This window comes from Camelus ferus, chromosome 19, assembly GCF_009834535.1.
Source record: "Camelus ferus isolate YT-003-E chromosome 19, BCGSAC_Cfer_1.0, whole genome shotgun sequence".
Taxonomy (NCBI): domain Eukaryota; kingdom Metazoa; phylum Chordata; class Mammalia; order Artiodactyla; family Camelidae; genus Camelus; species Camelus ferus.
Genome location: NC_045714.1, coordinates 12,277,537 through 12,300,383, shown reverse-complemented (window position 1 = coordinate 12,300,383; position 22,847 = coordinate 12,277,537). Strand labels below are relative to the sequence as shown.

The 22,847-nt window shown below is 55.5% G+C and overlaps 1 protein-coding gene across 2 annotated transcripts in view; it reads right to left on the bottom strand.

Annotated features, from left to right (window-relative positions):
• PHACTR3 (phosphatase and actin regulator 3) overlaps positions 1-21,033 on the bottom strand; it is a 179,358-nt gene extending 158,325 nt beyond the window's left edge. Inside the window, exon 1 of one of the 2 annotated variants that reach the window (XM_032461466.1) lies at positions 20,909-21,033. In XM_032461466.1, coding sequence (XP_032317357.1) covers positions 20,909-21,029 — 121 coding nt within the window. In that variant the 5' untranslated portion in view covers positions 21,030-21,033. Of the gene's footprint in view, positions 1-3,102; positions 3,618-20,908 lie in introns of those variants that run through there. The other variant, XM_032461467.1, reaches the window with a different exon arrangement.
• Positions 21,034-22,847: the final 1,814 nt, after the last annotated feature.

Sequence of the window (22,847 nt, the reverse complement as noted above, 5' to 3'; positions counted from 1 at the left end):
TGCACAAATAAAGCCACAAAAAGATGCCCACACTCACTAGCAATCAAAGAGCCACAAATTAACACGACGAGACACCCCTTGTCCCCCTTCGTGTGAGAGAAAACCAGAATGATGACCTCAGGTGGTCGGCAAGGCTTTGGAGAAAGGGCGCGTGCAGATTCTGGAAGGAGTGTCAAGGGTACATTTTCCAGGAGGGTGCAATATTATAAAAAAATTTACACGTGGGTCTCCTACAACCCAGACACGTGTCCTACTAGCTGGGACATGCCCTCGAGGAAATTCACACGTGAGCACAAGGAGGCTTTGCCTGGAGGGCCATCTCTGTGTTGCTTGTAAATGGGTAAAAATTGGAAACACAAATATGTAATAGCTCAGCCATGAAAAATATATTCCTTGGGATGCTGCGGGGGGGGTTAGAAAGGGAGACAGATACCCACCATGCGGTGAGACCTCCAAGACCCAGTGCTGAGCAGAAATCCAAACCGAAGATGCTTCCATACGGCGCACGACCACTTGTGTTGTCCTGAATACCTTTTCCCAAGAACAAGGAAATATAAACATGCAGGAAGAGGATGCTCTACCAAACTCATCACAGAGACCACCTCTGCAGAGTGAGAGAAAGGATGGCACTGCCTACCTTTCCCATACTGTTCTGAGCTTTCATTGAGAGAATATTGATGCATTAAAAATGCATTTTGGAGAGAGGGTAAGGGTAAATGCAACTTGGGCTGTTTCATAAAAACATAGTCTAGACGGCAGGTGGTGACTCTTCTGCCTGACTCTGCTGGGTTATCCCGCGGCTCATGCACCAGCCTCACGTTGCAGGAGTCGCACTTCAGAGCAGCAAGCGGACTGATGAGAGAGGTCTACTACAGGGGGAGCGGGCTGAAGGACTGGGACCCCTCGGCCTGGTGAAGAAATGACTCAGGTCAGTGCGATAACTAACTAAAAACACCAGACTCTCTGGAAGCCCAGGTAACATGCATCATGAGAGGATCCCCACCAGGACTGACTGATAGAAGACCTTTTCAAGCCATCTGCAAAGAATTTTTAAATGAATCTGCCCAAAGAGAAGGACGCAATGCATCAGAAAGAAATGAGTCCCCCGTCAAGAGAGGTATACAAGTGGACGCCAAGCCAACCAAAGCATCTGTAGAAAATGATCCCCTCACCCACCCTTCCTGCTTCAAGCTCCCAGGTGCTTCCAACTTGACGATTCTGATTCTCTTTCCACCAGAACGCCTCTGCTTAACACAACCCTTAATTGCTCCATTGATTGATGCTTTTTAGTAAGGTTCTCTCCACTCCCAGAATTATACACACTAAGAGATGTTTCACCTCAGGCATCTGCTCTCTGGGTCCCATTTTGAACATCTGAACCAGAGACTAACTCAGGCTTTCATCCTCCCAAGGCATCAGTTAATCACGGGCATCCAAGTCCTTCCACCTCTCTCCCAGGTAGGCCGGCCGAGCTACCTGCCAAGCCCTCTGTTCCCACCCACGGAGGCATCAACTCACAGACAGCCGAAAAGCTAAATCCTCCATAATTCTTGCTTCAAGTTTGCTTCCTTTTACTGCCAGGGAGACAAAAGGAGCTGAGAAGGATTCTCCTGTGAGGAGCCACTCAACTTCCATAATTGGAATAATCGTGAATGCGCATCTCCAACCCAGAGAAAGCCAGCCCGTCATGGAGTGTTGACGCCTTAATCCCCGATTTCTAATAAAAGGATTAATTAAAGCCTTAAGGGTCTGCCGATGGCAGCCTCTGCTTGAAACTCCAAGGAAATTAACTTGCCCTCCCAGATATAACAAGCCAGGGATTTCCTCCGGCTGGTACCTTAGTTTGACCAAATGACACAGTGTCAATAGTCCTAACAAAGAAACCTTACAAAGCTTGCATGGCTTTATTGTTTAAAATTTCAGATTGGACCCTGGCGCCCACAGAGCTGCCTTTAATGGGTCTTTTTTTTTTTTTTTTTTTTTTTTTTTTTTTGCAGTTAAATAGTGAAGCTCCTCTGTGTTCCAGCCAAGTAAAGGAATCCCTCCCCACAAAGCCGGTTCACCCCAGCCCCAGGGAGTATCTGGAGTTCCATGCCCACCATTTAATGTGATCAAGTCCCCATTTGGGGTCAGCGCATTTAGAGAGAATGAGTCTTCAAAGGAAGGTAAGAGCAACTTATTGTCAAAACAGAACCCGTGAATGGATCCTGCTTCTCTGAGATACGGAGTCCTGTGGCTTGATACCAAAACACCAGCTTTGATTCTTTTTTTGAACCCTACATTTCAGAAGCTCAGACTTCTCCCTGTGAAGTGAAAATTGCCTTCTGGTGGAGAAAGGTTTTAATGATCACTTTGCTTCCTGCGTCTCCATGGTGACAGGGCGCACAGCCCACCCCCCTCTTGCTTTATTAGGGCCTTTCTTCCTCTCTGGAAAGTAATCAATCCAGCCATATAGACGCCTTTGTGACCAGATTTATCACCTGAACAATCGACGCCACCGTGGGGGTGGGGGAGTGGACGAAGTCCATATAATTTAATGAAATCAGCCCTGGTCCTGGCGCACGCCCTCCATCTCCCTGTGGCAGCTCTTGCGAGCACAAGCGCACCTGTCCCGGAGGCCGGTGGGCGCGCCCAGGTGCGCCAGGCCCCGCCGAGTCGGGCGCCCCGCGGAAGCCCCTCTGAGCGGTGGCCGCACGAACGCCGCCCTGCCCGGGCGGGGACGCCCATGCCGGGCCGCCCGGGCCACCTGAGCTGGGGCCTCGGGGAGGGGTCAGAGCTCGGAGCCAGCACTGGCGGAAGCGGCTACAGGTCTGACTCTCATCCCCTAGCTGGTCAGCGCCCAAAGGAGGGAAGCCCCTGGGAGGGAACAGCAGAGCCCACCAACCCGCAAGGAGGGCCGATGCGGAGCCCAGGGCTCTAACCGGCGAACCGGTTCCTTTCCGGACAAAGGGCTCTGTCGCCTTAGTGGGAGCCTGAGCGCCCGGGTCCTGCCGCGGCATCCCAAATGCAGACCAGGGCGCAGAGTGGCGCCGGGGACGCACGCCCAGCGCCCCCTTCCCTGGCCTTATCCGCTCGTCCAGCCGCCCCCGCCCGCCCTGTTACCTGGGTTCTCCCCGGCGTCCGCGGAGGAGGTGGCCGAGGAGTCGGTGAGGACGCTGGGGTCACTCTGCGAGCGGCCCCGCGACACGAGGCAGCTGCTCCCGTCCTCGGACGCGGCCATGGGCCCGGCAAGTTGGAGGGAGCCGCGTGGAATCAGAGCATCCGAGGCGGCCAAGGTCACCGGCGAGGGGGCTGGAGGGGGCGTCTTTTTAAAAAGGAAAAATCAAAAAGGACAGGGAAAGGGAAGGAGCCAGAGCTCGAGGCCGGGGCTGGCTTCAGGGCGATGAGACAATAGCCTCGCGGCTGCAGCCAGGCGCATCCCGGCGTGCGCGGCCTGCCTGTTATTTATTCGCGTTTATTTCCATTCTTCAGTCTATATTCCAGGAAAAAAAAAAGTTGAACCAGGAAATAAAAACTTTTTCTTGTCACTGTTTATTGCATGCTTGGGGCAGGGGGTGATGTCCAGGAATTTCTGGGGGTGCTCCCTCCCCCCACCCCACCCCCCACCCCCCCGGGAAAAAAAGGAAAAAAGAATCTTTGCTCTTGCAATTGCTTTAATCTGAAAGCTGTTCTTGGAGCATCTGTTGGAAAACATTAGGATTCTCCCATCATGCCACGCGCGGGGAGCCTGACGTCACAAGAGCGGGGAGTGAGAGCCAGCGTGGTGATGGGGAGGGGTCTCAAATACCTGAACGGCACGCCGCCTGCCCGGAGGGAGGTGGGGGCTGGATCCTGAGTTATGAACCGCCCACCCCCACCCCAGCCGCGCGGGCTCTAGAAACAAGGATTCCACATCCCGCTTCTTCCCCCTCCCCAGCTGGAGGGGAGGAGACCCTGAGGTGCCTCCCTTGGAGGCAGGGCCTAACCTCTCCAGCAGCTTCAGACGCCGGTTTCCCAGACCCTTGCTCTTCAGGGGATTTGGAGGCCAGTGGGTCCTGCTGCCCTGGCTCCATCATGGGATGGGGGGCGGGGCCCTCCGGAGCTTTGTCCCCGCCCACATCCTCCTCCCCACCGCCCACTCCTCCTCCCTCCAGACCCTCAGCCCTAATCCTGGGAAGAGAGAGGAAGGAGGGGCACCTGGTGCCTTCCAAGGAGGCTTCCCCTGGATTCCTTGATGGAGCTGAGGCCAGGCAAGGGAGGTGACACCCCCTAGGGCTGCCACTTACAGAGCTGTTCCCCAAGGTGCTAATGAGCAATTCTCACCGCTCTAGATGGTAGTGTGGGGGAAACACAGGCAGCTCCCGCGTCTCCAGCTCAGGCATGGGACAGGAACGACGGGGAGGAAAGCCCAGGGAAGGACAGAGAGAGGGCGTGGCGTGGAGCTGTGTCACACAGCCTGGGTGACAAAGGGCTGCAGAGACACCACCCTGCCTGCCCGCCCCCCCCCCCCCGGGCGCGGGACCAGCTGGGCGCGATCCCATCTCCGCCCCTCAAACAAGCCCAGGGGGCGGTGCTCTTAGCCCCACTGCAGGTCATGAACCCAACTGGGGCTCAGAGACGGAGCCTGTCAGGGGTCCGGCAGCTGCAGGGCTGCCCCTGCACCCCAGCAGCACCTGGCAGGGTTGGGTGAGCCCCAGTGAAGAGCCAAGGACAGAACTGAGATGTGGAGAAACAACGTGCGTGTTGACTCCACACGGAGCTTTGGGTGCTTAGCGGCAGTCCCCTCTGAGAGCCCGCCTGCCTGCCCGCCTGCCCTCAAGGACTCTGCAGCGCCTAGTGTGTGCTGCGTGCCACGCCAGGAGCGGGGGTCCGACAGGGAACAAAGGGTCTTCCAGGTGGCCGGGAGGAGGGAGCTGAGAAAGGCCACCAATAGATCAATAGATGTCACCCCCAAAACATCTCCTTATGGTTGTCAGCACATACCGTGAAGCAAAGAGGAGACTGATAGGATGTTTTTCTAAATACTTTTTATCCAAGTAAAAACGTGCTGGCGGGTGACACACCTACCTCTGGGCTGAGCCCTTCTCTGGGGGAAGAGGGAGCAGCATTTCTTCCTCACACACCTAGAACGTGTGAGCTACTACAGCCCCCACCTTACAGGTGAGGGCAACTCAGAGAGGTGAGCACACCTGGTCACAAGTCAGGGCAGGCAGGGCTGATGCTCCCAGCCCGGGGTCTCTCCAAGTGTGTCCTCAGGCAGCCCCTGAGAGCTATGCTGAGTCCTGGCCCTGAAGCAGGCAGGTCTCAGGAGCCCCTCAACCACGCCATCAGCCTCCCACATCTGAATGCGAAAGCCTGTGGTGGTGGAGGAAGCCAGCCAGCAGCAGACACAGAGAAGGGCCAGCGGGGTTTGGGGGTGTGGACGGCAGCTCAGGGATATGTGGGGCAGGAAGGGGGAAGAAAGAGGACGCCAGTGGCTGCCGGCTGTCTGCCCCCCATTCCTCACCTTCACGCTTCTGGGTCTCCCAGACTCAGAACCTGTCCTGCTACCGACAATCTGCACTGAAATCCATTTTAAAGGAAGCCATCACTACAGTGACAGAAAGGCAGCCTCCCCGTCGTGCATGGGAAGGACGAAGACCACGAGAACTGTCCCTAGACGCCAGTACCCCTCAGTGCCTCGTCCGTGCGCCACCTCAGAGCTTCTCTAGTCCCTGCTCTCGCTGACTGTAAGGCGGTGCTTACAGGCACCGAGAAGGACAAGGCTCAGCACCTGCTCCGGGAGCGCACGTGGAGCTGGGGGCGGAAGACAAAAGCGACCACCAAACTTCGGTTCTTACACGTCCGCGTCAGCAGGATGCTGACTTGTTTGAATCAGGGAGGGGTGGAGCTGGTCGTTGTGTTTCTTCTGGCTTTGAAATGCTCCAAAATAAAAAACAGTTTTAAATTTTAAAAAATGAGTGGTCAGCAGCCATGAAAGTCGAGGAAGCTGCCTGCAGGGCAGAGCCAGGCCTTCCCAGGCGCCCACCCCAGGCCGGGGAGCTGGCCGCCACAGACTGCGGGAGGCCGCTGTCCACACAAAGTCTCCGCCTCAAGGATCCTCAGGGGGTCTCTGTGAAAGTCCCCAACTGCACCCCCTCAACAAGACCCCTGCAAGGGCGGGGTTGGTCGGGAAGCACACTGTGGAACCCTTACAGAACCAACACACTTCACGGTGGCCCCAACACAGAAATAATCCAGATGTCCACCAATCGATAAATGAAGAAAATGTGGTGTATTCACCCAATGTAACATTATTCAGCCATAGAAAGAAATAAAATACTGATACCTGCACAAGATGGATGGACCTTGAAAACACTACGCCAAGCCGAAGAAGCCAGTCACAAGAAACCCCACGTATGATATGACTCCATTATGTGAGCTGTCCCCAGAGTCAGAAGGCAGGCTGGTGACTACCTCGGGCGGGGAGGGGTCTGGGGGATTCCTGCTAGTGAGTGAGGGGCTTCTTTTTAGAGTAACAGAAATGTTCTAAATGCTCTAAAATGACATGGTGATGGCTTCACCACTCTGTAAATATACCAGAAACCATGGAATTTTCCACTTTAAACAGGTGAGCTTTACAGTATGTAACTTATTTTGATAAAGCTGTTTTAAAAACAAAACCAAACCAGGGACACAGAGGCACCTGGGCTGAGCTTTTGATCTGAAGAATAATTGTGTTCGGTCAGCCTCTCTGCTGAGCACAGGACACTTAAAACTGTCCTGTCCCTGCCCTGGGCTTCGAATCAGACAGAAGCTCTCCCAGGGGTCACCCTTCTGGTCCTTGATCAGAAAACCCAAAGCCATTTCCTGACTCCGGGCAGCCTTGATAAACCCCACACAGTTGCCTCAAAGAACTAAAAAGACTGCGAAGTCTATAAAATGTGTCCCTTCCAAAAACACAAAGTGATGAAGGAAAGGGAGGGTCTTCCTCTGCCCACAACAGTCAGCAGGAGGACACCACGGCAGAGGTGACACCCTGAGGCTGGCAGATACCCACACGTGGAGATGTGCACCTTAGCAGCAGGTGGTGTGGAAAAAGGACCATGTGGAGACCCAACCCCACTCACATGTGTTTTCAGAGTTGCTTTCATTCTTACATAAAGTGCAGATTAAATATACAAAAATTGTGAATCACTATGCTGTACACTGAAACTGATATAATATTGCACATCAACTACACCTCAGTTTTAAAAAGAGATGCACGTTAATAGTACCCATCAAATATTTCCCGAGCATTTTTGTAACAAACTTACAGTGTCTGGGGAATATCACAAGGAGCAGCGCATTATGGGACCCTGAAATCTCAGAACTCCTGGCCTTGCAGATGAGACGGAGCTCACAGCCAAGCAACCAGTCAGCCACTGATTTCAGTGAACAGAGTGAGGGACGCCCCACCTGCGTGGGCGGACCTTGCTCCAAGGAAGTGACGCTCTTTCTGAAACCGAAGGCTCAGTGGGGATGAACCAGACAAGTCACGGAGCGAGGGCTCACAGGCAGCGCGGGCAGTCCAGGCAAAGGCCATGAGGTGGGAGGAGCACAGGGCGCTGAAGAGAGGCAGAGACTGCGGGGACAGGGCGAGAGCCAGGCTGGACAGAGGGCAGGGCCCAGGCCACGCAGTGTCTTGTGGTCCTTGATACAACGACTACGAGATCCTCTGGAGGCAGGAGTTGAGTCGCCAGAGGATCCCTCCAGCTGCTGATGGGGAAGGGACCACAGGTGAGGGAGGAAGCAGAGAGATGCAGCAGGAGGCTGGCAACCACCCACGAGGGAGACGAGGTGCTGAGCAGGCCTGATTCAGGGTCCCCCAAGATGGTCCCAGAGAATTGGTGGTGGGTCAGCTGTGGAGGGACGGGAGAAAGAAAGGAGCCAGAGAAGGCCCCCAGATTTCTGCTTTTGATGATGAGCTGGATATGGGGGTGGGGTTCAAGGTAACCATCAAGTCTGACATTGACCACGGGGTGGGCAAGATGCCCTCTCCTGGGTGGGGAGGATCAGAGAAGGGGCAGGATGGGGCAGAAAGAGGAGGGGCCCCATTTGCACGTTAGACACGATGTAGGAGAGCCCACTGCCTTAGCTCAGCACCCCCGAGACTCCCAGACACAGTCCGCTCTATCGGAGGTGGGGGGAGGCGGGGTGAGAGAGCTCAAGTTCCGGGGTCCCACAGACCCTCTGAGACTGGCTGCAGGCTGGAGACCCCTCTCTGGAACTGCAGTTCCTCACCTTGGAGTGAGCATGGTCACTCCTGCCTGGTCACTTGGTGACAATCATTCCAGAGGGCACATGGTGGGAGCTGAACCAGGCCTGCGGTGCTCCCAGAGAACCCTCGCAGGTTGACGACCCCGGAGAGCTGATGGCCCAAAGACCTGGGCCCTCGCCCAGTCACTGCATGAGTTCGGGGACCTTTGTCAGGCACGGGCTGGGGACGTCGCAGGCACCCAGGAAACAGACATTTGTTGACTGAATCAGTGAGCATGCGTACACACGGGTGATTAGTGGATGACGTCGCTAACCCAGGACGTGGAGGGGGGCGCTCAGCCGCCCCAGGACCCAAGTCAGCTCCAGGCTTTCGGGGACATAAGTGGCTGCCTCCTGCCTCAAAGTCCTGAGGTTTCTCCTGAGGCTCCGGGAACACTTCCTTGCCCATCACAGGAACAGAATTAAACCAGCAAACGCAATCGTTTAAAAAGAACTGCTCCAGCCCTCGTCTCTGCCAAGAGCTCAAGGAACCAACGGAAGAGGATCAAGAGGGTAACCCCCGGGATGGGGAAGCCAAGGGAGGACAGCGGAAGACAAAGCAGGTCCCATGGCGCCCGCGGTGCGGAGGGGAGCCGCGCCCTCTGCTGGTCACAGGAGGAACTGCGCGCAGCCGTGGCCTGTGGGAACTTCCCTTGACCTGCGCGCTGACCCAGCCTTGAACTTGGCTTCTTTAGCCCTTCGACCACTTCCTCCCTGGGGTCTCTACCACCGACCACGCCCAAGAGGCTACCCAGGTTAGTGCGCAATGCAATGCCAGCTGCGGCTCTTTTCTCAACAAGTCTCAATTCTTGTAAAACAAAATCCTACATTTCACCACCCGCCGTCCCCACCCTGAAAGGCGTGGGTCACCAAGGCTGGTTGAGAAACAGGCCAGGGGTCCCGTGGGGCTTGGCCCTCCTCCGAGCGTCTTCTGCCAGCGCTCAGGCTGTCTAGAGAAGCCCTTCCGCAGCCCCAGGCACCAGAGGCGGTTGGATCACTTCCTGTGTCTCCTCTCGGATGTGCGAGTTGGGGGAGGGCTCCCTGCCACGGAGCGGGCAGCCCAGCCCCAGGGATGCCTCCCCATGTGCTAGCTGTTATCAACACAAAAAGTCCACCGGTGCAAGCACTGGTCTTCTGATGTCCTCCATGCCCCATGCACATCCAGGTGACCCGGAGGGCTGTACAGGGTGGGCAGCAATGGGAGGCAGAAAAACGCAAGGAAGCTCCGGCAGGGGAGGGACCGGAGTGCCCTCTACAAGAAGGACAGATCACAGCCCCAGGAGCTCCTGCTTCTCCATGTCAGGTGTGTCTCGGGTGACCTCCCGTCCTGGGCACCTCCTACATGCCTCCCTTGTTGCAGGAGGCCATGTGCCCTGTTTCCAGCTAATGAAGGGAGAAGGCTGTCTTCCGGGGCCTCTGGGAAACACTGCTGGTGAACGGGGAGCCCCGTCGAGAAAAGACACCCTGGCAGGTGCTGACTGCAGCGTGCCTGCTTCCTGTCTGAGTGTCCTGAGGCGTCCAGGGTGGCAGCTGCCACCCTGTGACCCAGGAGTGACACACGGGGGGCTGGAGTGCCAACCCCATGGATGGAGACCTCCAGTCTGCCTCCCTCCAGACCCCTTGTAAAGGAGATAATGTCCCACAGCTCAAGCCCCATTGGTTGAGTATTCATTTACTTAACACATAGCTTTTACTATGGGCCAGCCACCATTCCAAGAACTTCATAATTATGAATGTGGCTAATGCTAAAAATGACCAAATAAGGTAGGTACTCTGATGTTTCATTTTGCAAGTGAGATGCAAAGTGCTTGCATCGTTGTCCAGGGAATGGAGCCAGGATTCGAACACGGGTCCTGTGCTCCAGAGCTCAGGTTGTTCTTACAAACATATCCCAAGTGGCACCGGCAGAGACCTCACACTCTTCTGATCCCCACAGAAGTCACGGACTTGACGAGGATACAGGAGGTGGCGCGGTGGGGAGAGGACAGCAGACTGTGACCCCACAAGTGCTCATTAATGACCCCACGCAGCTGGGATAATCGTCCTCTTTGTCCCGAGAGTGGAGCTGAGGCTCCAAGAGAGGGCGTGACTTCCCGAAGGTCCCACAGCTGACAGGTGACAGCAACAGGGCAGGCCTTCTACATTCTTTCCACTGTCCCAGCCCATCCCTGGTGCCTTGCATCCCACCAAAATCTCGAGCGTCAGCCCCAGCACAGCCTCACTTGCCACCCACTCTACAGAAACCCCCCCAACACAGGAAGGCATGAATAAGGCGAACAGTCTGGCAACAACCTGATGTCCCTCAAAGCCTGTGGTCTATCCAAACCAAGCAGTATTACACAGCGGCTTTCTCAGTGAAATAAATCCATGTAATCTCCCATCAGCGGGCTCTCTGGCTTCCTGGGTCAGCAGGTACATCACAGAACAAAGCAATGGTCCATCGTCCCTCACACATACCCCTGACCACTGCCCATCTCCCACGGCTCACCTGACCCTGAAAGTTCAGGTGGAGTCCTGAGAGGGACAAAAGGTCGCCTCCAAGAGGGGGTGGCCATCCAAGCTCCCACCGAGCAATGCTTTCATTTTTGCCAGAAGAGGGTGGTGAGAAGCTTCCAAGATTAGAATGTTAACAATAAATAAAAGGGCAAACCAGTAACTCTTCTGCAGTTACACTCACTGCCCCAACCATCCAGCCATCTGACTCTTACTTTTACAAGAAGACAATTCAGGGTGGGGAGGGTACAGCTCAGTAGGAGAGTGTGTGCTTAGCATGCAGAGGTCCTGGGTTCAATCCTCAGTCCCTCCATTCACAAAAAATAAATCAATTTTTTAAAAGACTTGTTTAAAAAATAAATAAATAAAAGAAGGTAATTCACATAAAAACGATATCATGGTCACCCAGACATTCTCTTTCCTCCAGTTCAGCGTGTACAGTGTGAAGTGTTTCCTGGATTCACCTTCCACGGGGGCCCGCTTCCTTCCCCACGGCAGCCCGCAGAGCCGGGCTCACTGCCTGACCGCACACGGATTTCGGTCTCCAATACCTCGTCGCGGGAACAGGAGATGAAGTGTTCCACCGCGGGACAGCTCAAACATGGCATCGAGCCCGGCCCGTAAATTACAGAAAATCCATAGCGTGAGGTTTATAGGTAGTACTTGAAAAACACATCCCGAGTTCCACGGCTGGGGTGGTCACTCCAAGACTCACTTGCACAAATCTAACAATAGTGACGGCTGCATCCACGTTTTCATAGAAGCTGTGATATCTTTCCGAGCCCACTGTTCACTAAACTGCCGTGAAGTTTAGAGCTGGTGGGTCCCCTGGATTTATGTTGGCAGGGGGAGCAGTTATTTAGGAAATTAGATCCTGGCGCCTTCTCCCGGCCTCATACTGAAACATTAACAACAGTGCCAGCGATTCCCACAGCCGGCCGGGGGAGCAGCGCTCGTTTCTGTGTGTAGCAGAGGCTGACATCAGTCCTGCGGCATGGGCTGCAACAGAGGTGACCCCTGGCATTTTATGCTGCCGGGTTTGGAGGGTCTCTGACCCTCCTAGTTCATTCAAGGGCTACCTGGGGGACCCGCTGATACTTCGGTATAAAAAGGAGCCCCAGAGTTTTAGGAGAATGGGCCCTGGGGGTCTGTTAGCAGGAGGGACTAGAGCTCCCACCAGAATCTGCAATGCACAGCAAAGACAAGGGGCTGACCCTTTATTCAGAAAGGCACACAGACTCACCAGGCTTGAGCCAAGAGATGTGTCCTAGAGAACACAAGTCCCCTGTTTGGGGTTTGACTGACCGATTCACTCCTCACGGACTCATCTGTCCACTCACTTATATGTGGCAGGCTCTGTGCAGGGGGTGGGGACGGGGAGAGGCGCACTCCTGACAACAGCGCACGCCAAGGCCCTGGGGTAAGCGCGCTGGGCAGTTCAAGGGGCTGAGAAGGGGCCTCTGGGAGGAATGAAAAACCCAGGAGGGTCTCCACCCAGGAAAGAAAGAGAACAATTCCCCTTCTCTCGGAAGGTATAGGGCCACTGGGTGGGGAACAAAGCAGCGGGAGGCAAGAAGGGGCCGGGAGACGAGGAGGGTGGGCAGGCGCTGCTGCAGTTCATAGTGAGAGGCACAGAGGAGCCTGGAAACGCGGCGGGCGGAGCCCACATACGGTGTGTAACTGCGTGTCTGGCCAGCTCCTGATGCAAAGGTGCCCTCAGCTAAACTGCAATACAGAAAACAATTCCTATCCTCGATTACTGAAGTTCAGATTGTTACCAACTGGTTTCTGTCCTCTACAAATTGGGGGGGGGATGTTTTAATACTAGGATTCCTCAAAGCAGGACGCGGCTGTCCCCCCCACCCAAACTCCTGCTGCTGACGTAACTCGTTCTCATCAACGTGGTGCCACCCCGTCTGCACGCAGTGGCCCACCGCGGGCCGGACCCCAGGCTAATGCACTTCCTCACAATGTGGACAGCAGAATCCTAAGCCCCCGGATTCCCGGCCCCAGGCCCCAGGTTACTCAACCGAACACGACCCGAGGCACTGCTGTCAAGGCTTCTGCAGCCGGAATCGGGGTGTAACCAGCTGACCCGAAGACGGGGCGATCACCCTGATGACCGGGACGGGCGTGTAATCGCCAGAGCCCTTCAAAGCTGAGGGGAGGCGGGGGAGGAGGAGAGGGCAGCCGGGAGGGGGCGACAGGCCAGGAGGACTCGGCCCCCCCCCCCCCCGCTGGCCTTGAGGGGCCGCAAGCCAGGAAGGCAGCGGCTTCTGGAAGGTGGGGATGAGCCCCGACAGCCGGCAGGGACCCGTGAGCAGGACTCCGCTTCCCTCTCAGAGCTTCGGGGAGGAGCTCAGACCTCCGACACCTGGACCCCAGACGGCGGGAGCCGGGGAGCAGGCGGCGTGCGGAGCTCACGTGTTGCTGAGGCTGAGCCGGTGGGCCCGTTTTGGCAGCCGGCTTAGATAAAACTCCTTTCTGTTCTTATTACTGATTGCTTATTGATTATTTTTGTCGACACTTCCAAGGCCAGATCATAAAAGATGACAGAAACATGACAGAACTGAAGGCTGTTTCTCTCGGAAGCTCCCTCTTGGAACCCAAGTTTCCGGGCGAAGGCCGCGTGGAGCGGGCCTGAGGCCCAGCCCACAGCCCGGCCGAGCTCCCTGGGGACAGCGGCGCCAACCCGGCCGTGGTTCTGGACGGAACTGTGTCCCCTCGAAGTTCACACAGCCCAGCCCCTGACTCCCAGGGCCTCCAAACGCCACTGTGTTTGGAGTCAGCTCCTTTAAAGATGCATCTAAATTCAAATGAGGCTGCCAGGGTGGGTGCTAATCCACTTTGACTAGTGTCCTTAGAAGAAATCTGGACACAGGGCGAGACCGCGAGGCACACACACCCAGGGGACGCAGGCCATGGGAGGAGGCGGTCTGCAAGCCCCGGAGGGAGGCCTCAGGGGGAACCAGCCCTGCCGACAGCCTGGCTCTGGACTCCGAGCCTCCAGGGCTGGGGCAGTTTCACTTCTGCCGCACCTCGTTATGGTGCCCTCTGCACACCAGCTGCCAGCCGTGCCAGTGAGGGCTCCCCAGGGAAAGAGAACCAACCAGAGAGCTACACATGCGTACAGGACGAGACGTAGCACGCGGGGCCGACCTGCTCCGTTACAAGGGCGGAGAAGTCCCAGGACCTAGCATGTTCGACCTGCAGGCCAGGCAAGTCCTGGTACTGGTCCGGCCCACACCTGCAGGCCTGAGAGCCAGGATGCCGGGTCCAAGCGCAGGAGAACGACGAGGGACAGCTCAGCCCTGAGCACCCAGCACTGCTGCAGTCCATCCTGGAAAAGGTCTCATGAAGATTCACACACTCACAACCCGTAACGGGGAGAACTAGTCACCTTTCCTGAAACTAGAGCAACTTCGCAAACTCGACCTCCTCCGAGGTCACCTAGGTCACCGGGCAGCAAAGGGCAGCAGGCATCCCACCCTGTTCTCCCTCCGCTCCAGCCATGGAGCACACGGTTCAGACCCTGAGCCACTGGGAGACCCAGGCCCCTCTGGTCACCACGGGCTCCACCGGCACCCCAGTCCGGCCAGGAGAAGGCCGATGCAAAGGATGTACGCTCCTGGTGTTTTTCCTTAAAATAAACTGCATCTGAATTTTGTTAGCAATGAGGCCCCAAGAGAGGAGAGGTCTGGAGACCTCTTAGAGTGAGCCACAAGGATGCACGTCTAGGTGACACACAGGGGAGGGGTCCTTCCAGGGGCAGGGCCTTCCAAACAGCCAGGGCAGTGAGGAGGAGCACCAGAAATTCTCCCAACAGATGACCCCTGCGAGCCAGTGCTTCTCGGTAAAAGGGGTTCATCAGATGCAAACGAAATGTTGATCGTATCAAAAAATCATCTACCTTATCAAATTGGAAAGAAAACCCTTGCCCCAAATCTGTTTCGATTTAAGGTTCAGGAGACACGGGCCACTTCGTGGTCAAATGTCTGCCTCCCAGATCACCTTCCCTCCTTGGCTAAGGCGTGGCTGGATGTTGCCACCAGGAAACAATTGTTCCCTGAGTTAAACATTCAACTCCTAGAAGCCCTACTGAAAATCTGTATTCAGGAGGGATAAATTAGGAATTTAGGATTTGCAGATACACACTACTGTATATAAAATAGATAAACAACAAGGACCTGCTGTACAGCACAGGGAACTATATTCAGGATCTTGTAATAATATAAATGGAAAGAATCTGGAAAAAATACGAGTCACTTTGCTGTACGCCTGAGACTAACACAACATTGTAAATCAACTATACTTCAGTTTTAAAAAATCTGTATTCTGCCCCATGCTATTCACAGAAGTGAATTACAGTGGACCAGGAATATAAATATAAAGAAGGAAAGCTGTACACTTATTACAAGGGAACGTGGGTGGATACGCTTCTGACCAACCGTCCTGGTTCACCAGGGACTCGAGGGGTCTCAGGACGCCAGACGTTTCGAGCTAAAACCAGGACTGTCCCAGGCAGACTGGGGCAAGGTGTTTGCTGCAAATTTGAGGCAGAAAGAGACTCCTTAAAGACAACACAAAAGGCAAAGACATAAAGAAAGAGCTTGAAAAACTTCACTGCGTCGAAACTGAAAACCTAGGGAGGAATTACACAGTGCGGTGACAACCATTCACAGAAGGGCGCAGTATGTCTGAACGTCGCTAAGACTGTAGATCTTAGAAGTTCTCATCAGACACACAAAAATAACTGTAACTCTGTGGTGACGAATGTAAGCAGACTTACTGCGGTGATCATCTTGCAATGTATACAGTGAATCACTACATCATAGACCTAAAACTCATATAGTATGTCATGTCAATTATATCTTAAAAAAAAAAAACCTGAAAACTTCTACTCAACCAAAGACACGATAAACATGTAAAGCCAAGCCCCAGCGAGAACAAAAACCCCTGCAGTAAACAGAGGATTAGAACCCAGAACACATAAGTAGCTCTCACAAACCAGTCACAAAGAGAGACCCACAGCTGCCCAGAAAAGAAGCAACTCACAGAAAGAGAAACCCAAACGGCCAATTAACATAAGAAAACCCCCGCTCAAGCAACCAAGGGAATGCAAATTAGACCACAGGAGTTCCCTTCTCCTTCCGTAGCACTGACAGCCTTTAAGAAACGGAACCTTTCACGGTACCTAGAGAAACGGGCACCTCCGACACTGCTGTGGGGGGTGGCGGCCACGTGGGCAACAATTTCACAGAATCAAGTGAAATTTACAGCGGGCTCATCGTCTGCCCCAGGAATTCTGCATCTCAGAACGTGCCCTGTGGAGAAGCACTTGTATGAGTGTACAAGAGGGCACTGCGGGTAGCAGAGGGTCCGAGGACACCCGCCATGGCCGGCAGCAGCAGAAAGTCTCAAATGATGGAATGCTCTCAAGCAATTAGGAAGAATCTAGGAGCCAGCTAAATCTCCAAGACACACTGCCGAATGAAGACAGTTTCAGAACAAGTCTGCTGTCTTCAGATGCCGTCTCTGCAATTCTTAGAGGAAACCACCCTGCGCATTTCCTCCTGAGACCCACAGGCACATGGCAAGCTTGTCTGGTGGGGAAACACTCACAGGCGGTCACAGGGGTTCTCTCCAGGGAGAGGAAGAGGAAGGAGTGGTGCTCCAAGGAGGGTCTGTAACGTTTTCCCTTCTCACTTCGAGAAGCTATTCATGAAATACTGGTGTAATTATTTTTTTTCCCCAAAGAACCCCGTTGCCTGTGTAGGAGAACACATCATGCATTCATCGGACAAACAGCGACGGCGTGCCAGCTCCAGGCCAGACCCGCTCTAAAGCCAGGGGTCACTCCTTCTCTTCAAACAAGAATGGAGCGAGCAGCTAAGTCACCCCGCCAAGTTCACCAGCGGTCTTTAAGGTGACGGGGTGCAGATTCAGGTGGATGAGGGCCAAGGGGTGGGAAAATGCTCTGGGCACCTGGGCAGGTGACTCGAGGGAAGGGAAGACCTTGGCTGGACAGCAAACCCTGGCAGGGCCTTCTACTGCCCGGACGCCACGAACCCTGCCTTTTGCTCCAGGCACACACTCATGAGGATGAAGGCTGAGGCCAGAGGATGATTCCAGATCCAAGGTAGGTTCTGCAGGTCAGGTGAGCACAGGTATGGGGTTTCCGCACTCCTAGGGGTGGAGGAGTTGCAATGCCCAGCACCCTCGCTCCCTCTTCTGCTACCATCTCACTGATTGTCTTCCGGGGTCTCAAGCCCGGCTCCATCCATGGCCCCGGGTGGCCTGTGAGCTGGCCCCTGAGCTGAGCCTCAGCCGTCCAGCTCCCCTATTCCCCAGGGCAGGTAGTGTGACCTTGCCAGAGCCCTGGACCACCAAGGGGACGTTAGCTGGAGCTCCTGAACGCGCCTGGCTTTGGACATGCATTTTCCTGAACTGCTAGTCACTTGCTAGTGGAAAAGCCTGCTGAGTACAGCTGGTCATCATTATGATTTCAAAAGAGCTGGGCGGTGCAGACCTGACCTGGGGCTTCAGGGCTGCTGCCTTCGGAAAGGCTGACCCAGTCCTAACTCTGAGCCCAGGGCTGAGCCAGGGCATTGCATTCCCAACTGCCTTGTGCAGCCCTGGAAGCCGCAGCTTTTAATGAGCACCAGCTGGGGCGCATCAGGCTCTCATCAATCACCCCTCCCCCTTCAAATAAAGGTTTGGTTTGGTTTTTTTTAGAAAGAAAGAAGGAAAGCAAGAAAGAAAGAGAGAGGGAGAGAAAGGGAGGGAGAGAGGGAGAGAAAGGGAGGGAGAGAGGGAGAAAGAGAGGAAAGAAAGAAAGAAAGAAAGAAAGAAAGAAAGAAAGAAAGAAAGAAAGAAAGAAGAAAGAAAAGGAAAGAAGAAAGAAAGGAAGAAAGGAAAGAAAGGAAGGAAAGAAGAAGAAAGAAAGAAAGGAAGGAAGAAAGGAAGGAAGGAAGGAAGGAAGAAAGAAAAAGAAAGAAAGGAAGGAAGGAAGGAAGGAAGAAACTCCCTTGGGGCAGAAATATCCCAGTACTAGTCAGCGCTTCTGAATCCGACTTCGAAGTCTGGACGAGTGAGTAGTTCATTTCTTCATAAATTAAAGCCACTGAAATAGCATGTTATCCCTTTAAGGCTGGGAGTTAGGATCCACCCAAAGCAAGCTCCGAGGAAGGAGCCACACAAATCAAGGGAGCAAGAGCTGCAGGTGGCAACCCGACAAACAGTCCTGCTTCCAGGCGGAGAGGTCAGGGGACCGTCCCGAGGCTTAGCCAGCAGGATGCCCAGAGTTGTGGGCACACAGCCTGGCTCTACCCTGGGTCCCTGCACCCTTGCTCCACACGAAGATTTGGCATTTGGACTGGGGTCCCATCTGACCCAACGCTGTATTGGAACGCTGAAACCCAGAGACTCAGCCCCTGGCAGGTGACCTCCTTTGGGAGCCAGCCGCACACCGGCAGACGCATCTCAGGGTGGAGGCTCCAGGCCATCTGCCCGCCCCAGGCTCCGGACTCAGACAGGCAATGAAATGGCCTCTTTGGCACGTCTTGGAAGAAGTCAACAGGCCTCTCCAAATGAACACAGCCTCCTCTCCCCAACCTCCTCCCCACCAGCCTCCCCCATCCTCCACCCATTCTTCCACAGCTCCATGAACAGAACCCCAACCCCTGGGCTTAGACAAGAAATGGAGCATCCTGGATTTCAGGCCCCCAAGGCTTCGACAGGTCCTCTGGGCTCCCCACCTCCGTCCTCCCACAGCAGGCAGCTCCCCTTCCCCACTAGGAGCCTTCTCTCAGGTAAAGCCGCCAAAGGCCTCGGGCTGCACACGTGAAACCCCACAGCTCCTGGTGGAGTCCAGAGTCCACCTGTCCATCTGTCCACCTCACTGGGCACAACACCCACATCTCCCCTCGCCCAGGATCTTCAGCCTCATGACCCTCTTCTCTCCTCGAATTCCACAAGCTAACTCCCATTCAGGGCCTCTGCCGCTGCTTCCCTCCTGCCGGGAATGCTCTCACCCCCTACCCTCACATGGCTCCCTGCTTCCCCACATGAAGTCTGTAGAACATCCCTCTTCAGAGAGCCTTTCCTGGCCACCCCAGCTAGAGCAGCTCCCATCTTCAGTCACCGCCTCTCCACCAGCCTATCTCTGCACAGAGATGATCTTTATGTTTCTCTTTCTTTGCCTCCAAGTCCAGGAACATTGTCTTTCTCCCCCTCACCAAAATAAAAGCTCCCTGAGGGCAGGAAGCTGACCTCCAAGCCCTGCGGCTCCCCGCACGTAGGTCAGCCCTGGAATCATTTGCAGAGATTAATAAACTCCTGCTGCCCCGCTGCCTGCAGAGCTGGCCTTCTCGGAGATGCGGGCAAGCAGGGCTAAACCCTGCATCCTTCAAGGCCTAGACAGAAGCCACAGAACTATTTTAAAAATGCCCAACAATTGAAATGAGCCTGTGGGGCAGGAGTTGCATCATGTCCACAGGCAGATCATAGACTTGTGACGGCTCTGAGCACACTGCCAAACGGCTGAAGGTCAGGATTTGAAACGTCCTTTCTCAAAATCCAACCCCAAATATGCCTCGCTGTAAACTCAGTACCCGAGTATTGCAAAGGTGGGAGGTGGGGGCTTTCAGGGGAGGAAGCTGGCACTTGTGTGTACCTACTGTGTGTGGGCACCGGGTGGGGACTCTGTGTGAGGGCACTCCTGCGTACCTACTGTGTGCAGGCACAGGATGAGGGAGCATCTGCTCCCATTACAGGATGAGTGCCAGGGTTGGGAGGCAAGCTTCCCTCTCATTCACCACTGCACCCCACCCCACCCCTGAGCTCTGTACAAGGTCTCAGACTTCGCAGGTGCTTGATATTCACGATGGGTGAACAGCCACAGAAGGGCCACCCATCCTCCAGGGTGGGGCTCCACTCAGCAGACAGAAATGCCCCAAAGCTTCACCGTGGGCTCCTCATCCTCAGGGCACCGCAGAGCGCGGCACACAACAGGCTCTCCCAACAACCCCAGCGTCCGTCCCATCCTTCTTGACCCTGTGACACCATGCATCTGTTTCCCAACCTCTGCACTGCCAATGTGGTCCTGAGCATTTTTTCTTTTTGGTGGGGGGAGGTTAGAGGTGGGGGTTAGGGATGGGGGAGGCTTCCTGAGCATCACAGAATGTCAGCAGCACCCCTGGCTTCTCCCCACTGGATGCCAGTAGAACTGAGGGTGAGGGGAGTTGTAACAACCAAAAAAGAGGGGGGGACACCCCTGTTGAGAACCACTGATGTATCAAAACCAGTTTCCAGACCTGCCTGATCCCAGAGTCACCTGGGGCTCTGGTTGGAAATACAGATTCCAGGAGATTCTAAGGGGAGGGGCTGGATGCTGTTTCTAGTGCCCCCCAGAAAATCCATACCAGGGGACCAGTGGGGTAAACACTGGCCTAACTCTCCCCAGGCCCCACCATCATTCAGCCTCTTGGTCGCCAACTGTACCAACGGCCACTGAATCCAGGCAAAGCTCTCTGGCCTCGTCATGGGGAGGCCTAAGCCCCCGCCCACTCCCAGGTCCTCTCCCCTGGACCAGGTGGGGCCCTCACCATTTTCCAGCTTCCTCAGGATCTCCTGAGATCCTGTCCCTTTAAGAGCAGCTGGACCGACTCCAGGGCCAGGTGTCTGTCTGCAGGGGCCCTGGCTGCTGCTGCCCTGCACAGGTGGAGGGAGGCCTGCCTCCTCCCTGGGAGACAACGGAACACGTGCGGCGCTCTCACTGGGTGGCAAACACTGCCCCCACGATACCAACAACTGCCCCAAGACTTAAGTACTGGATCGCACCCCATCTTACAGATGCGGAAACTGAGGCACAGCGAAGTCAAGTGTCATGCGCACAGGGTCACACAGCTAGCAGAGGAGGGTTCCGATGCCGGGACGGCCGACCCCAAGGCCAGCGTGAGGGACCACTGCGCGCACTGCCCTTGTTTGCGGACAGAGTCCCCCGCCTTGGCTTCAGGGACAGCCTGAACCACGTGGAGCCCACCTCTGTGCTGGGGGCCCAGAGGACATCCTAGCCGCCCTGCAGCGGCCAAGGGCAGAGCGTGGGCTCCCGGCCGGCCGCCCACCGGCCCCGCGCCCGCTCCCCGCGCCGCGCGCTTACCTTGCGCCGGGCCTCGCGCGGCGGCGGCGGCGGCGGCGGCGGCGCCCCGAGCCCCGAAGGCGCTCAGCAGCGAGCGCACCGGCGCCGGCCAGCGGGCGCGCCCCCCGCCCCGGCCGCGCATCCCGCCGGAAAACCGCTCGGGGCTGCGTCCACGGGGCCGCCCAGCGCGGCGCAGAGCCCGGGGCTGCGGGAGGCGCCGGCGGAGGGGGCGGGGCGGGGGCGGGGCCGCCACTCGAGGCCGGCCCCTCCGCTGGGCGGGGGCGCCGAGGGGCGCCGCCGTGACCTTGATCTCCTGGACCCCGCGGGCGCCGTAGCCCGGGAGGCGAGACCTCAGTGCCGGGACGCCCTGGAAATGTTAAAAGGCCAGCAGGGCAGGAGGTGTAGCCGCCCGCATAACTAGGCTGTAAAGAAGCTGCCCAGTGGAGCCGCTGTGGGACCCTGGGCAAGTCGCTTGACCTCTCTGAGCCCCAGTCTTCGGGTGTGGCAAATGGGGTTGGGGAGGGTTGAAGGAGATGGGTGAGCCTGGAACTGCACCAGGGCCTGGCCCCCCACTGCGGCTGCTGCGAGACTGCAGGGGCCACTGTTGCTTCTCTTAAATCCGCTTGATAGACATATAAATACTTGTATCTTTAATAAAATAAAACAGAAACATTTAACTTGGTGAGAACTGTATGTGGAGCCCTTGTACTACCAACTAGCTCAAGGGCTGTGACCGAGCCAGGACCCCTTCCCAAGCCCTCTGACCTGTCAGTCCAATCACGACCCCCGCTCCACCCACAAGCACCTGGGGGCCCTCAGTCTGGAGGGGGCTGGGGAGGCCTCTGCTTGCTCTCTGGGCCCTCATCAGCACCCAAGTCATCTAGAGAGTTCCAGGTGGACTGACTCGCTCAGCGTAACAGGCACAGGTCCTGAGAGCCCCAGAGGGACCGCACCCAACACCCCCCCATCACTGAGAGCTTCCCAAGGGCAGCTCTGCTCAGGACATCAGCCGTTCTCCTGTTCAGGCCCAGTGCTCCTGTGAACAGGTGCAATCATCTGTTCCATTTTACAGATGCAGAAGTGCAGGCAGCAAAAAGGAAGGACTGGTCCACGCCACATAGAAGCTGAATGCAGCACTGGCACTCAGATGTAGCCGGGCATCCCACCCACCTGTGTCCTCCCTGGGGCGCACATCTGGCCGCTTCCAGCATCATCCCCCACTCCCACCCCGCATACCTCTCCCTCCTCAGCTTCAGAACTTTGTAACAATAACAGCAATTACCAACTAACAGTAGGTGGCACTGTGTCATACATCCATATAGTCATTTAGTCTTTATAATGACTTCTTGAGGAGGGGACAATTGCTATTCCCACTTTACAAGTGAGAAAATACAAGTTCTGGGCGATCAGGGACTGTCATGTCTACTGCTCCCTCTCCGGCTTCATCCCATTTCCCCCTCTATCAGCTCACAGGGGGACACTACGATCAGCCCCTATTTAGGGGAGGAAACTGAAGCTCAGAGAAATGATGTAATGTGCCGTTGGAAGTTAGGAAAATGAAGCATTAGGATTCAAACCCCAGTCAAAGTCTCAGTGCCTTTGTTCTCTGCCCAGCCCTGTGGGCATAACCTGACGAACTCCTACTCATTCTTCAAGACCCAGCTTAACTAAGCATTGCCTCTGCTCCGAAGTCTTTCCTTCAGCCTCCCTGCTTCCCCTCCCGACACATTTGGTTCTCTCATGTCCATGCCCCAAGGATTGTGTGCACCTTTGTAGGTCATGTACCCACATACCTTTAGGGGATGGGCACTGGTCCTAGTCACTGCATTCCCAGACCCGCTCATGGTCAGTGAAGAACATCTGCTCTGCAGCTCTGTCTCCCTCTGCTGGTAAAAGAAAAAACAAAAACAAACAAAAAACTTCCATTTTCCTCTGGGCAGCTCCCTCCCCAACGCTGGTG